At 44.8% G+C, this 15,275-nt stretch overlaps 1 protein-coding gene across 1 annotated transcript; it reads right to left on the bottom strand.

Annotated features, from left to right (window-relative positions):
• Positions 1 to 952: 952 nt before the first annotated feature.
• On the bottom strand, positions 953 to 15,036 carry Akap4 (A-kinase anchoring protein 4). Its single transcript, XM_042695271.1, has 6 exons — positions 15,010 to 15,036; positions 12,194 to 12,289; positions 7,789 to 7,839; positions 6,642 to 6,743; positions 1,597 to 3,684; positions 953 to 1,108 (listed from the first exon to the last, which is right to left on the bottom strand). The coding sequence occupies exons 1-6, from the start codon at positions 15,034 to 15,036 to the stop codon at positions 953 to 955; spliced, it is 2,520 nt and encodes an 839-aa protein (XP_042551205.1).
• Positions 15,037 to 15,275: the final 239 nt, after the last annotated feature.

Below are 15,275 nucleotides of genomic sequence, written 5' to 3'. Positions count from 1 at the left end.
TCACTTGAGCCACAGCACCACTTCTGGCTTTATCTGCTCATGTGGTGCTGAGGAATTGAACCCAGGGCTTCATTCATACAATGCAAGCACTCTACCACTGAGCCACCTTCCCGGCCCCTGTACCTGTGTTATAACCTGTGTCTTGAACCCTTAATTTAAGTCCAACATTGGGTTGGGAATGTGGCTCAGTGGTAGAGTGCTTGCCTAGCATGCATGAAGCCCTGGGTTTGATTCCTCAGTACCACACAAACAGAAAAATCCAGAAGTGGCACCATGGCTTAAGTGGTAGAGTGCTAGCCTTGAGTAAAAGCTCAAGGACAGTACCCAGGCCTTGAGTACAAGCCCCAGGACTGGCAAAAAAAGTCCATCACCACCAGGCATGGAAAGTGAAGTTATCTCCCTCTCTTGCCTCAGATAGATGTTTGTTCAAGAAAATGACAGGCTGGATGCTGGTGGCTTACCTGTAATCCCAGCTACTCAGGAAGCTGATAGGAGGATCATGGTTCAAAGCCAACACAGGCAGGAAAGTCCATGAGACTCGTATCTCCAATAAACTACTCAGAAAAAGTTGCAAGTGGTGCTGTGGCTCAAATGGTAGAGCACTAGCCTTGAGCAAAAAGTGCTCAAGGACATGGCTCAGGCATAGAGTTCAAGCCCCATGTGAGAGAGAAGCCGTGTGTGTGTGTGTGTGTGTGTGTGTGTGTGTGTGTGTGTGAGAGAGAGAGAGAGAGAGAGAGAGAGAGAGAGAGAGAGATGACAGAATTCTTTTTCTTTTTTTATTCACTATCTTGCCCAGCAGGGCACCCGATATTCGAGCAGTGCAACTGCTCAGATGTATTGGGCAATACAATTGCAGTTTGCTTGATGGTAGCAGTGGCTCCAGCTGGGGTGAAATGCTGCTAAGGGTGTGGGGTGGGGAGGAGTAAGATGGAGAGGAGTTGGAGTTCTCAGCTTACAGGTTGGCCAGCAGCCAATCTAGGAGTTGTTTTCTAGCCATGTTGCCCACGGCTTCATCTAGTTGGCGTTCCTTAGCAAATTTCATGACCTCTTGAAGAAGATCTCCTACACTATAACCTTTCTCTGCAGCTTTGGCTGAAACTTCAGGCAGCTGTGGAGAGAGCAGAGTTATAGCTTGAGTCTTCAAGCTTTTTGGAAGAAGAACCTATCCCTTGCCTGTCCCCCTTTCTAGTTACCCTTGTCTCAGTTCCCCCATAGTCACCCATGATTCTAAAGGATTAAAGTGTGTCACAGATCCAAGAATGGATGGCATCCCTGTTCTTTTCCCTTGAGCCTTCTCTAGTGACATGTGTCATTAATTCTTGTGTTTACCAGGCGTTATGTCCTTTAGTCTGTGCTGATTGCCATGTCAAGGTTTAGGGGTTACTGTTATTCTGCTTCCCTTAACAAAGCATGAGATTGATGGTAGGGAGGATTTGGCTCCTGGACTGAAAATAATGTGGCAAAGTGATTTTTATGGAGTCCATCTAATGCAGAAGGCAGCTGTGGGATGTGTGTGTGCTGCGCTGACCTTCCTACCCCTCCTACCCCTCTCATTCTATTCTTTTGTTCTTTCTTGTGCCTTGATCCATTGCTTACCTTCTCCAGTTGTCCATCTTCATCTCCCATGAAGTAGAGCATGGGCACATTAAACTGAGAAGCTGCAATCCATTGCAGTACAGCTTGGAGTTGTTTCTGCAAGTTGCTTGTTGAACACTGATTATTGACGATGACTTCTGGCCCACAAGCATTTTGACAGTTCTGTGGCACCCCACCTTCTTGACATCTGGAACTGCAGGCTTGTTCTTCTAGCTCAGCGAGAGCCCCATTGTTGCTATACTTAGCCATGATCAAGCAAAGTTTCATCACTGATTCTACCAGTTGATCTATAAATTGGCGGTTCATTTGTTTCATCCCACTGGCGAAATCTATATCTAGATTGTCCGGGCATTCCTCTTTCTCTGGTTTCTTGGAGGTACAAGCTTTGCTTGGTTTGGGTTCACAACGCTTACTCTCACCTTCACATAGTTCATCACAGTTTAAGGTGCTCTCGTTAAGAAGTTTCTGAATCAGTGACAGAACGATGTTTGACATGTCCATCTTCTGCGAATCTAACTGTTGATTCTCTTTTGCAGATGTAGATGGTCCACAATTGCCACGAGTTTCAAGATGTTTCATTGAGAGTGCTTTTGCACTTTGGTTACTTCCACACTTTTCATACTGGGCACTCTGGGCCATGTATGAGGAGCTAGGGCAATCTTCCTCACATGGATCTTTTCCCTTAGCCTGATGGGTCAGATGGTACTGAATCAGCATAAGGGCAGATACAATCAGGTCTTTAGCCAGTGAATCCGTGGAAGGGCTGATCTTCTCTCTTTTGTCCTCTTTACTAGGGCATATTTTGGGAGGCATCTTGATGGGGCATCCTTGTTTCTGATTCCACATATTCAGGCTTTCCTTGAGGATATGTTCGCTGACTCTCTCAGCACTGGTCAACGACTTGCATGGGTCTGGTTTTGTTCTACATTTATCTTTCCCTTTCATCTCAGCTTTCATAGCTGAGAATTCAAGGCTCTGATTCTTGCACTTCGGATCATTTGTCCCAGCTTTTAAAGTTGCGTATGCCAGACTCTGAGATTTTGTCTCTTTTTTCTCACCAAGCAGGGCGCTGACGAGACGCTTCAGCATTGCTTCCATGATATCAGCAGCATTCTGTTTGCCATGATTGAAAAGATTCCTCTTGACAGCAGAAACAAAGTCTGAATCAGTCATGAGGACACCAGTTATGTTATGCAGGTTCTTCATGCAAGAATCAATCAGATCAGACACAATGTCCTTGGTGTGCTTTAACAATACCCTCTTTAGGACTACACAAGCTGGAATTGGTTTTCCACAGCTGTGTACCTTCAGAGTTTTCATAACAGAGACCATCATGTCTGATGCCACTTGATTTGCATAAACCATAAGCCCTTTACTGATGGAATCTGCAAATTCTTTACTATCTCTCGGGCACATCTGCTTTTCTCCACTTTTATTCTTGTTGGATAATTCGCTGTACAGAAAGGTTTTACGGCCACAATCCCGTCCCTCCTCTCCAGGTCCTCGCATTTCTGCGGATGTCAATTCTACAGCCTCGTGGGCCATTTCAGAAGCAATCTTGCTAACAGCACTTCTAGGACTGATTTTCCCTTTATCTCCAGGGGGTGGAAATACTGAATGATGAAGGCATTTATTCCCACCTTCTAATTTGTCCTTGATTTCTTTACGGGCCATCTGGATCACCAGAGAAGACAACCGGTTGACATAAAAGGAAAGGTCATCCATAGAGCATTCCCCTTCAGAGGCATTACCTGTCCTCTGGCTGCTAGGAGATTTATTTGCAGGATTAGAGGGACTTTGGTTATTATTCGTGTTTTTGGCTGCTGTCATTTCTAGACGTAGGTTTTGAGGTCCATTGCCTATATAATCCATATTCAGTTGATCAGCATATACACTGTAGCAGTTCTCAGGGTTTATATGAGAATATTCTCCTTCTGTGTCTCCTATTTTATGTTTACAGCTAGAGGCTGAGGGACTTAGAGCATGTTGAAAACCCAAGGCATACTTCTGGAGATCATTGAGAAGCCAATTCAGGACACAGAGTGGATCAGAGGGAGCTTGTTTGAATAGGCATACTGAACCCTCCGTCTAAAAAATGAGAAGAATACCTATACATAAGGGTTTGGGTAGGTTCCTTCTTTCCCTTATTTTATTTAAAAGACAGATTTGACTTTAGGGAATTTGCATGGGATATAACATCCAATTTTATACATGAATGTACAGTTGTTGGAAGTGGAGCTGTGACTCAAAATGGCTCAAAATGAACTCAGCACCCGGCCCTGAGTTCAAGCCCTACTACCAACAAAAAAAGGAGTATATATGGTTGTTTACTTAACTGTATACAAGTGTTATCAGTGGGTTGAGTTCATGTATGTGTTTGTCACTATGTGGCAAAAATGCACTAAATTAGCTACATGCTGGTAGCTCATGACTATAATCTTGACTACTCAGGAAGCTGAGATCTAAAACTTGAGGTTTAAAGCCAGCACAGGCAGCAAAGTCTGTAAGACTCATAACTTCCATTGAACTACCAAAAAACTACAAATGGAGGTGTGGCTAAATTGTAGAGCTAAAGGATAGTGCCCAGGCCTTAAGTTCAAGCCCAAGTTCCTATATAAAAAAGTGTCAGTTGTGTGTACATGTGCATATCAATATAGCAATTTGTGTGTGAACATAATAGATTTGTAAATGAGTCCATCTGTATTGCTGGTGTGTGAAAGAGAGCCATTCTGTGTATGCATGTGCATATGTTTGACCATGTCTAATCAGGTGGAATAATGTGGTGATATCATTATACTTTGTTCATGTCTACTGTATAGGCTAACATGTTTATGTTAATGTGTACCTTTGTACATGTCTGTGAACGTCAAAATTTGATTATGTATGTGTCTGAGTATGTAAATAAGGAAGTGTGGATTATCCATCATGACAATGTCTTCATGAATGTGTTGTGGGTATATGGAAATTGGTGATTGTATAATGAATATGTGTATCATTAAATTGTATGTCAGTTTATGCTACAGATTATGTCAGGGGTTAATGATTTGTATGTCACTGTTGAATGTTCCAGGGCCTTTAAATGTGTATATGAATAAATGAATGTTATTTTGTGTCAATGTGCATCAATCTATCAAACAAGTATGCAGGTGTGTTAGTGAGTCTATGACTTTAGGTAAGCTTGTGTATATGCATTTCAGCATTATTGTGTATGACCATACGAACTTGCTGATATATACCTGAATTTGTATGGTTACAGTGTTTTCATTAAGGCTTATATGTGTTAATATGTGTGTAGATTTATGCATTGTGTGCATGAATATGACTGAGTATTTATGTGTGTCATATGTGAGCATGTCACTCTGTATGTCTTTGTGTATGAATGGTCATTGTATTTAGATTTATTTTGTCCGTGCATATGTGTGTTTGTAAATGTCACATGTAGTCAAGCATTTTTGTGTGTTTTTTTAATTAAGAAAAGTCCCACTATGTAGCCCAGGCTAGCCTGAAACTGGCTAGGCAGCCCAGGCTGGCCTCTCACTCATGACCTTCTTGTGCCACTACACTTAGCTGGATCACTATTTTTCATTGAGGACTTGAACTCAGGGCCTGAGTACTGTTCCTGAGCTTTTTTGGCTTAAAGCTAGCACTTTACCACTTGAGCCACAGCTCTACTTCTGGCTTCTTGGTGGTTAATTGGAGATAAGAGTCTCATGTGTGATAAAATCTCACAGGCTTTCCTGCTCAGGCTGGTTTCCAACCATGATCCTCAGATTTCAGCCTTTTTTAGTGGGTGGGAATATTAAGTGTGAGCCACCGGCGTCGTGGCACTAGATCATTTTTAAATAGTGTAAATGTATTATGTGTTTTAACTTTATGTACATTTATATTACATTTATTTCTGTGCTTTGTGACTGTATATTCATGTCGGATAGATGTATTATGTACATATCTTCAAAACATTACCAAGGGCAGCAGTACTAAAATGGAGATCTGAACCAAACTTTTTTTTTTTTTTTTTGGGGGGGGGTCCGGTTGTGGGGCCTGAACTCTGGGCCTGGGTGCTGTCCCTCAGCTCTTCAGCTCAAGGCTAGTGCTCTACCACTTGAGCCACAGTGCCACTTCTGGCTTTTTTCTTTTTGCTTATGTGGTGCTGAGGAATCAAACCCAGGGGCTCATGCATGCAAGGCAAGCGCTCTACCACTGAGCCACCTTCCCAGCCCTGAACCAAACTCTTTTTGAATTAATGTTGTATAACTTGTTTTCTTCCTTGGGAAGGGCTACTATCCTCACTTTAAAGGTGTTTGGGACCAGAAATGTTTCAGTTATAGCATATGGACATTTAGACAGAGAACAGGAAAAAATTGACTCCTTTGCACTGAAGCTGAATATGTGCCAATGCCAGCCACTCTAGGCTTGTGGGAATGTAAGTCTTCTTTCTTGTGTGTACTAGTGCCATCCTTAAACCAAAAGGCTAAAAGACAATTTGAAACTTATATAGAAACTAATGTATTTGGCGTGTCCGTGGCAGGCAAATCTGTTTGCTTCTAACTCAAAGCTGCTTTACAGCCTGAGTGATCCCTTGGACAAGAGGATGGGAACTAGATCCTTAAATTTTTCATTGTTATGGGTTCTCTGGAAACTAGGCATTACATTTTTTCATTGTTATGGGTCCACTGTGCTCTATGTTCCTCTTCCTTTTCTGGATTTTGGGCAATGTAGGACACACAGCTCTCTTATAAGATTATATCCTTGTTAGGATAAAGAGTGGCAAGATTATGTTTGGAGTAAGTACCTAGAGATGAGGAGAGGGCAGTGAGACCCTGTGATTGATACATGCCATATTTTAAGTACCTAGGCGTTTAACTTACTGTATACATTTAGGTACCTGAATGTTGAACTTAGTCCTACGTTGTCTAGAATGTCATAATATACAAATGGATGGTCTATTGAACAGTAGCTTTCTTACTATCTCTGAACCAGAGTTCTCAGACTCAATATTGGATCCTAGGAATTAGGAGTTGTAGAATTGCAGAAGCTAAATCTACCTTAGATCGATCTTGTTTGTCAGTATCCTTGATCACGATAATTTCTTTTTCCTCTAGGTTTTCTAAATTTAAGTCACCTTCTGACCTGGAACCAGCAGCACCCTATGAGATTAAAGAGTTAATTTGTTACTCTTTGGTTGTACTGGGGATCGAAGGAGGGTCCTTGCACTAGCAAGACAAGCACTTTTGACATTCTAAGCACTTATGTTAAAGGTGAGGTTTTTGTTTTTTGTTTTCTGATCCTAGGCATTGTCCCTGACCTTTTCCAGCTCAGGCTAGTGCTCTAGCCACAGCTCTGCTTCTGGCTTTATTTTTTGGTGATGAATTGGAGATAAGTGTGTCTCATGGACTTTACTGCTTGGGCTGACTTTGAACCTCTATCTTCAGATCTCAGCCTCCTAAGTAGCTAGGATTACAGGTGTGATGCCCAGTTAATGGTGAGATTTTTAGTTGCTCTTTGAGACTTTAGATCATGAATGTCATGCCTATTACCATTTTTTTCTGCACAAGGTGGTAGGCTTCTAAATGCTAGCTAGTCTTTGAAAAATGAGAAATTCCTTCTACAAAACAAAATCATCACTCCCCCAAGACCCATATTCCCTTAGTCAACCATTCTTGGCTAGGTTGTATTTTTAAATGTTTTTTCTCACATGCTATCTTCCATGCCTTTACAAAATACCTTACCAGCTATTTAAGTCGATTCTGAAATGAGATTTGGTATCAAGAGTGACAAAAGTCTGGGTACTGTTGGCTCATGCCTATAATCCTAGCTACTCAGGAGGCTGAGATCTGAGGATTATGGTTCCAGGGCAGCCCAGGCAGGAAAGTACATGAGACTTTTATCTCCAATTAACCACCAAAAAGCCAGACATAGAGTTGTGGCTCCAGTAGTAGTGCACCAGCCCTGAGTGAAAAAGCCAAGGGACATTGCCCAGGCCCTGAATTCACACACACACACACATACACATACACACACACACACACACACACACACACACACAGAACCAGGGACTCTAAACTCATAGAAAAAAGTGGCCTTCTTCCTGAGTTTCCACCATCCTTCTGTCCTCTGATACAACTTTCCCCTTTCCTCATACTTCCTCAGAAGTTTCCCACTCCCCTTCAACATTGAGCAGAAAATACCCACCTTGGAGTCTTTATCTTCCACATTCAAGGTGGACACATCCACGAAGCATATCTGCATCAAATTAGGAGGATCAATTTATATTAAACTCTAGAGAAAGTCCATAATTTCTCCGTTTTGGAGGTGATAATGCTGCTTACCTCTTGGAATTCTTTTCGCAGAATATGACAAATGCAAGTACTTAATGAACATTAATATTGGGAGTATTAATAGACAAACAGAATCCTAGCATTTCCTAAATGTGAACACCAACTTGATGTAGAAAGGTCCAAAACACAATATCCACATGTTGTGAACCCTGAGAAGTGAAGTGCCTTGCCTAAGAAACAAACCCAGCTTGTATTAGAGCTTGACTTACTGAGAAACAATATGTAGTACTTTTCTTTTTTTTTTTTTTTGGTCTGGTTGTGGGGCCTGAACTCTGGGCCTGGGCACTGTCCCTCAGCTCTTGAGCTCAAGGCTAGCGCTCTACCACTTGAGCCACAGCGCCACTTCCGGCTTTTTTCTTTTTGCTTATGTGGTGCTGTGGAATCGAACTCAGGGCCTCAGGCATGCAAGGCAAGCGCTCTACTACTGAGCCACCTTCCAGCCCCCAGGACTTTTATTTTTCTTGTGCCAGTCTTGGGGCTTGAACCCAGGACCTGGGCGTTATCCCTGAGATTCTTTTATCAAGGCTAGCACTCTACCACTTGAGCCACAATGCCACTTCTGGCTTTTTCTGAGTAGTATACTGGAGATAAGAGGTTTTTCTGCCTGGATTAGCTTCAAACCATGATCCTCAGATGTCAGGTTCCTGAGTAGCCACCAGTACCCCAATAATATGTAATATGAAAATAGAGAGGATTTCTGGCCATAGGGGTGTGGCTCAAGTGGTAGAGTGCCTGCCTAATAAATGTGAAGCCCTAAGTTCTAATCCCAGTACTACCAAAAAATGTTTTTTTTTGGTACTATATTAATATCTGTGCTTAATAGGTACATTTTCCTAGAATATCAAGACTGGTATTATGGATAATATTGCTAAGGGTGATGGCTATTTTTAAGATGTAAATCAATTTTAAAAACATTGAAAAAACATCCATGAATTAGTAGTATGGATGGTTCTTTAACATGCTAAAATTGTGAAGCACTAAGTAAATCATGAACTTTGGGAACTAGAAGTATGAAGCTTGTGAAGTACTTTGCCATCCTCAGGGGTCCTAGTATAACTTACTGGTAGCTAGGCATTATGACATACTGTTTAAGCCAATTACTAGGCAACCTCCACTTGGCTCAGCTCCCTCTCCCCTAAAACCTCTCCTTTTCCTCAGGACTCTCAATTCCATCAGGCCTTCTTCACCCCTCAGGTCCCTTCCCTTCTCTCACTCCCTCCCCTCCCTCCCCTTAGGCCCCTCTTTCCCCTTAGACCCCTTCCTTTCTCCCCAGGCCCACCTCGCAGGCCTCTCCTTCTCAGGCCTTTCCCTCTTCTCAGGCCGCCCCCCCTCCCCTCAAGGCTCCAGCCTTCACTTAGACCTCCCCTTCCTTTCTCTTCAAGCTCCCCTTTTCAGGCCTCTCTCCCCCTCTTCAGCACTTTCCCCTCTGTCCCCTTCCTCCCCTCAGGTCCTGCCTTCTCCTCTGGCCTCAAACTGTTACCTCCCCTTCAGGCCCCTCCCTTCTTTCAGACCCCTCCTCTTTCTCAAGCCCCTCCCTTTACTCAGCCCTTCCTTTTCCCTCAAGTCCCTTGGTTCCCCTTAAGCACTTCCTTCCCTCATCCTTAAGCCCCTCCCATCCCTTCCACCTTAGGACCTCCCTTCAGACTCTCCTTTCTCCTCAGGCCCACCTTTCTCAAGCTTCTCCTTCCCTTCTCTTAACCCCCACTCCCCTCAAGTTCCTTCTTTCCTTCAGGCCCCTACCTCCCCTAGACCCCTCCTCCATTTTCCTTAGCCCCCCCCTCCTTATCTCAAGCTGCTTCCTTCACTCAGGACCCTTTCTTCCCTCAGACAAATCCTTTCTCAAGCCCTTCCCTTCCCTCTGGTGCCTCTCTTTCCTCAGGCCCCAACCTTCTAAGCTCTTCCTTATCTCAAACTGCTGCCTCCCTTCAGGCCCCTCCCTCTCCTCAGGCCCCTTCTTACCTTAGGCCCCTTCCCTCCCCTTGAGTTCCTTTTCTTTAGGACCCTCCATCCCTCTGGCTCTTGCCTCCCTCAGACCCCTCCCTTCCCTCAGAACCCTCCCTTCTCCTCAGGCCCCTCCTTACCTTAAGCCCCTTCCCTTCCTCGGCCCCTCCCTCTCTTCAGGCCCCTCCTTGTATTAGGACCCTCCCTCCCCTCATGCCCCTTCCCTCAGGAGCCCTTTCCCCCAGGCCCCCTTCACTCAGGCCCCTCCCTCTCCCCAGGCCCCTCTTACCTTAGGCAACTCTCATCAGGCCCCTCCCTTCCCTCAGGCTCCTCTATTCCTTAGGCCCTTCCCTCAGACCTTTACTTTCCTTAGGCTCCTCCCTTCTTCAGGCTCCCTTCCCTCAGGGCCTTCCCTTTTCTCAAGTCCCTCCCACCCCTGCCCCTCCCACCCCTGCCCCTCCCTCCTTTTAGGCCCCTCCCTTCCTTAGGCCCTTCCCTTCCCTCAGACCTCTACTTCGCTTAGGCTCCTTCCCTTCCTCAGGCTCCCTTTCCTCAGGGTCTTCCCTTTCCTCAAGTCCCTCCCACCCCTTAGGCTCCTCCCCTTTCTTTAGGCTCCTCCTTCCCTTCAAGCCCCTCCCTTTCCCTCATACCTCTCCTTTATCCTCAGGCCCCTCCCTTCCCTTAGGTTCCTCCTTCCCTTCAAGCCCCTCCACCCCTTAGGCTTAGGCTCCTCCCTTCCCTTAGGTTCCTCCCTCCCTTCAAGCCCCTCCCTTTCACTCATACTCCTCCTTTTCCTCAGGCCCCTCCCTTCCCTTAGGTTCCTTCCCTCCCTTCAAGCCCCTCCCTTTCACTCATACTCCTTTTCCTCAGGCCCCTCCCTTCCCTTAGGTTCCTTCCCTCCCTTCAAGCCCCTCCCACCTCTTAGGCTCCTCCCTCCCTTCAAGCCCCTCCCTTTCACTCATACCCCTTCCTTTTCCTCAGGCCCATCCCTTCCCTTAGGCTCCTCCCTCCCTTCAGCCCCTCCCTTTCACTCATACCCCTTTTCCTCAGGCCCATCCCTTCCCTTAGGTTCCTCCTTCCCTTCAAGCCCCTCCCACTCCTTAGGCTCCTCCCTTCCCTTAGGCTCCTCCCTCCATTCAGCCCCTCCTTTCTTCCCTCAGGCCCTCTTCCTTCAGGCCCCTCCATTTCCTCAGGCCCCTTCCATCTCATAAGCTCCTCCCTCCCTTCAAGCCCCTCCCTTTCCCTCATACCTCTCCTTTATCCTCAGGCCCCTCCCTTCCCTTAGGTTCCTCCTTCCCTTCAAGCCCCTCCACCCCTTAGACTCAGGCTCCTCCCTTCCCTTAGGCTCCTCCCTCCTTTCAAGCCCCTCCCTTTCACTCATACTCCTCCTTTTCCTCAGGCCCCTCCCTTCCCTTAGGTTCCTTCCCTCCCTTCAAGCCCCTCCCACCTTTTAGGCTCCTCCCTCCCTTCAAGCCCCTCCCTTTCACTCATACCCCTCCTTTTCCTCAGGCCCATCCCTTCCCTTAGGCTCCTCCCTCCCTTCAAGCCCCTCCCTTTCACTCATACCCCTTTTCCTCAGGCCCATCCCTTCCCTTAGGGTCCTCCCTCCCTTCAAGCCCCTCCCACTCCTTAGACTCCTCCCTTCCCTTAGGCTCCTCCCTCCATTCAGCCCCTCCTTCCTTCCCTCAAGCCCCCTTCCTTCAGGCCCCTCCATTTCCTCAGGCCTCTTCCATCTCTTAAGCTCCTCCCTCCCTTCAAGCCCCTCCCTTTCCCTCATACCCCTCTTTTATCCTCAGGCCCCTCCCTTTCCTCTGGTCCCTCTCTTCCCTTAGGCTCCTCCCTCCTTTTAAGCCCCGCCCCCTCAGGTCCCTTCCCTCAGGCCCCTCCTTTCCCTCCGAACGCTCCTTTCTCCTCAGGCCCCTCCCATCCCTATGGTCCCTCCTTCCTCTCAAGCCCCTCTCCCCTCAGGCCCCCCCTCCCTCAGGCCCCTCCTCTCTCCTCTCTTGCCCCTCCCTTCAGCCTCCACCCTCCTAATGCACCCTCCCTGCCATCTCCCCTTCCCCCCTTGACCCCTCCCCTTCAGGCCCCTCCTGAGAGTCCCCTCCCCAACTCCATTACATCACTCCTCATTCTGCCCCTCCCCTGATTCATCCCTGTGTGATGTATATGCATGCTGGTCCCTGGAAGATTTTACTGAGCTTAGTTGCTTGAAGAAATCACTGTATTGGCCTCTATGAATTTCTTGAACTCCAGTATTGCTGTATCAATAAACCAATTTTTTCTACTCCTTGGTAGGCATTGGTTTGTATAGTACTTACCACTTTTCGTTCCTGATCTTGTTGTCCTTTTGGGCTGTAAAGATCTACCTTGCAAACGCCCCTGCGGCTATGTAACCAATCGATATCATCAGACATCTGCAAAGAGGAAAAAAAATTGAAATAGTTATATATGGTTTATGGAAATGGGGTCAGTGTGGATAAAGCTCTTTGAAAAGGCTCCTAAGTTCCACCTCTGTTTTATATAGGCTTGATCTAAGAACTATAGGGAAGGGTGTGAGCAGTAGGGAAAGACACAAACATTTGAAGTTGAGGCACCTAATCATTAAAACTTTTACCAAAATTTGTGGCTTCTTTTTGTGTAGACTTACCACACCAAGCATTTTGAGCCATGAGGGTATCTCACTGACTTGAGAGAACACCAGTTAGGAAAAGTGGTAGACTGGGAAGAAATTAAAAAGACTTTGGAGATTATATTTAGTAATTCACTTCTACCCAATTCTATAATGAAATCTCAACAGCCTACCTTTCTTCACTCATTTGAGTACCTTCAAAGGGTAAAGAGCTCATTTTACCCCTTTAATTGTGGTTAATTGCCGCTCAACCAGTCTCATTACAGTAAGTGAAATTAGGGCAAATATCTATAAGAAATCAATCAGGACCATTGGAAAGACTAAGGTTAATTAATGAATTCTTTCCCAGCACAGAATGAGGTTCTGAATACCAAGAAAATTTAATCTAATAGTCATAAGTGTACCACCAAGAAATAATTAGCTTAAGGAAGATCAAACCTTGATTCCCAAGAATCAAGTTAAATTGTAGAAAGAAAAAAAAATATCTGCCAACTTCCTTCCGCTTCCTCCTAACTTGGTCTGGAGCTAAAAGTAAAAAGAAGCCAGAAATAGAATTTTATTATGCAAGACCAATTAAGAAATTCAACAAAGAAATTCAACAAAGAAATTCTACAAAGAAATTCAATCCCCAGATACTAAAACAAGTTTTAGTATCTGGGGCTTGAATTTCTTTGTAGAAATTAACAAGAAAAACCCTTCCCCCCAAGTATCAGAGCTGTTGAATCCCATCCCCTATATATTCCATTCCCCCTAACTTCCCTCAAAATTTAAATTTCATTTTCTTTTAGTTTTCAAAATGGTCTCATGTTTTCTTCTTCCTTTCCTCTTCTCTCCCTCAGTTGCCTTTCCCTCCCTCCCTTCTTTCCTCCCCCTGCCTCTGTTCTTTTTCTAGTCCTCTCTCCCTTCTCTTCTTTTCCTTTTCCTTCACTCATCCTTTTCCTTATTTTCTCACTTCTGTTACACTTTTATAACAGTTATCCCCTAATGACCTTTTTTTTTTTCTCATGAAAATGCTACATGCCCTTACTACTTGGCTAACCCCAAGATGTTTTGGGATTTCCCTTCTAGAAATTCTACGAAATCAATCTTGAGAAAGTTATACAAAAAGGCTTCCCATTCCTTCCGGTGAAGGAATTATCTAGTGTTATTTTTTAAAGAGCAAGTGAACACTGGACTAGAGAAAGAGGGAGCAAAGAGGTCCCTCATGTGATTTGAAGTCAATTTCAAATCTTAAAAAAAAACCCTATAAAATGTAAAATGTATCAACTCATTACCTTGATAATGAAGTTCTTTAGGACTTTTGGCTGAAATTGTGCCACCCAGAAGGGAGATGAGCCCCTTTAGATGGAACTGGGCTGTGCCAAGTTCTTGGGCACCTGTAGCTGGCTTCCACCCCCGTCAGCTGTTGGGCCAGACTGAGGGCCCAGCCTGATCTCTGCTGGCTTTAACCCTGGGGTATGTCATGAGGTTTGTTGGGTCACAATGTTGATGCTATAGCAACCTGAGCCAAGGTGTGGCATGCTGGCAAATTCAGTAACCTTTTCAAATCTAAATCACACCAGGCTGCCTGCTTAGGACACACTTTTTCCCACCATGTCTAGAAGAGTACAAACATTCTACAGTTCAGAATGTTATAAGATCACTCATCCCTTTCCTTTATTTCTAGCCTCAAGGAAAATCTAATTGCATCAATTATATATTTTTCACATACTTTCTACCAGTCCTTTATCAATGAAAGTATTTTTACAGTTTAGATTATTTCTCTTTTAATTTCTCAGAGTTGACAAAAGAGATTTTACTTTTATATTGGAATAGAAATGTTGATCCAAGTCTAGTCTAGATATCACAAATCAAATGAAAACTGAAAGTTGGAAGCTGCCTTAGCAACTTTTGTGATTTCACCTCATCATTAAGATACCTGCTTTGACCAGGCATGATGCCACATGCCTGTAATCTGTTTTTCTGGAGGCAGACACAAGAGGATCATGGCTCAAGGCCAGCCTGGGAAAAGGTTAGTGAGAGAATATCTCAAAAACAAGTTGAGTGTGGTGGTGCTTGCCTAGGATTTAGCTACTCGGGAGGTGGATGATCATAGCCTGATGATGGCCTAGGCAAAAGTGTGAGAACTTACCTGAAAAACAAACGAAAAATAAAAGGGCTGGGGCATGGTCCAAGTGGTACAGAAGAGTATGAGGCCTAGAATTCATTTCCCAGTATCTATTCCCCCAAAAGATACCCCTTTATTTTTATTTTATTTTTTTTTGGGTCTGGTCGTGGGGCCTGAACTGTGGGCCTGGGTGCTGTCCCTCAGCTCTTCAGCTCAAGGCTAGCACTCTACCACTTAAGCCACAGCACCACTTGTGGCTTTTTTCTTTTTGCTTATGTGGTGCTGAGGAATAGAACCCAGGGCCTCAAGCATGCAAGGCAAGCGCTCTACCACTGAGCCACCTTCCCAGCCCATGATACCCCTTTAACTGGTAAAAAGAAGTCATGAGATGTCCCTACCTTTGTAGTATCACAGAGAGAAATCATGATCTTTAGATGGTATTTTCTGATGATTTGGATGCTGCGATGACCCTTCCAGTTTGCCTCAAGATGTTAGTTAGATCTTTCTTCAACTCTCCATATTCTCCTAAAGGCTTAACTGCAAGCTGGTACTAGATTTTCAGCTTCATGACATCACTGTCTCCATAGAGGATAGTGACAGCATAAAGTCATGGGCTTTAATCTTCTAGTTGATTTAAGTGGTCTAGCAAGCTCTGACCTTCACC

This window comes from Dipodomys spectabilis, unplaced genomic scaffold (assembly GCF_019054845.1).
Source record: "Dipodomys spectabilis isolate Male_0828 unplaced genomic scaffold, ASM1905484v1 ptg000180l, whole genome shotgun sequence".
Lineage (NCBI taxonomy): Eukaryota > Metazoa > Chordata > Mammalia > Rodentia > Heteromyidae > Dipodomys > Dipodomys spectabilis.
The sequence above is the reverse complement of the archived record's forward strand: the minus strand, read 5'-3'. Positions and strand labels throughout refer to the sequence as shown.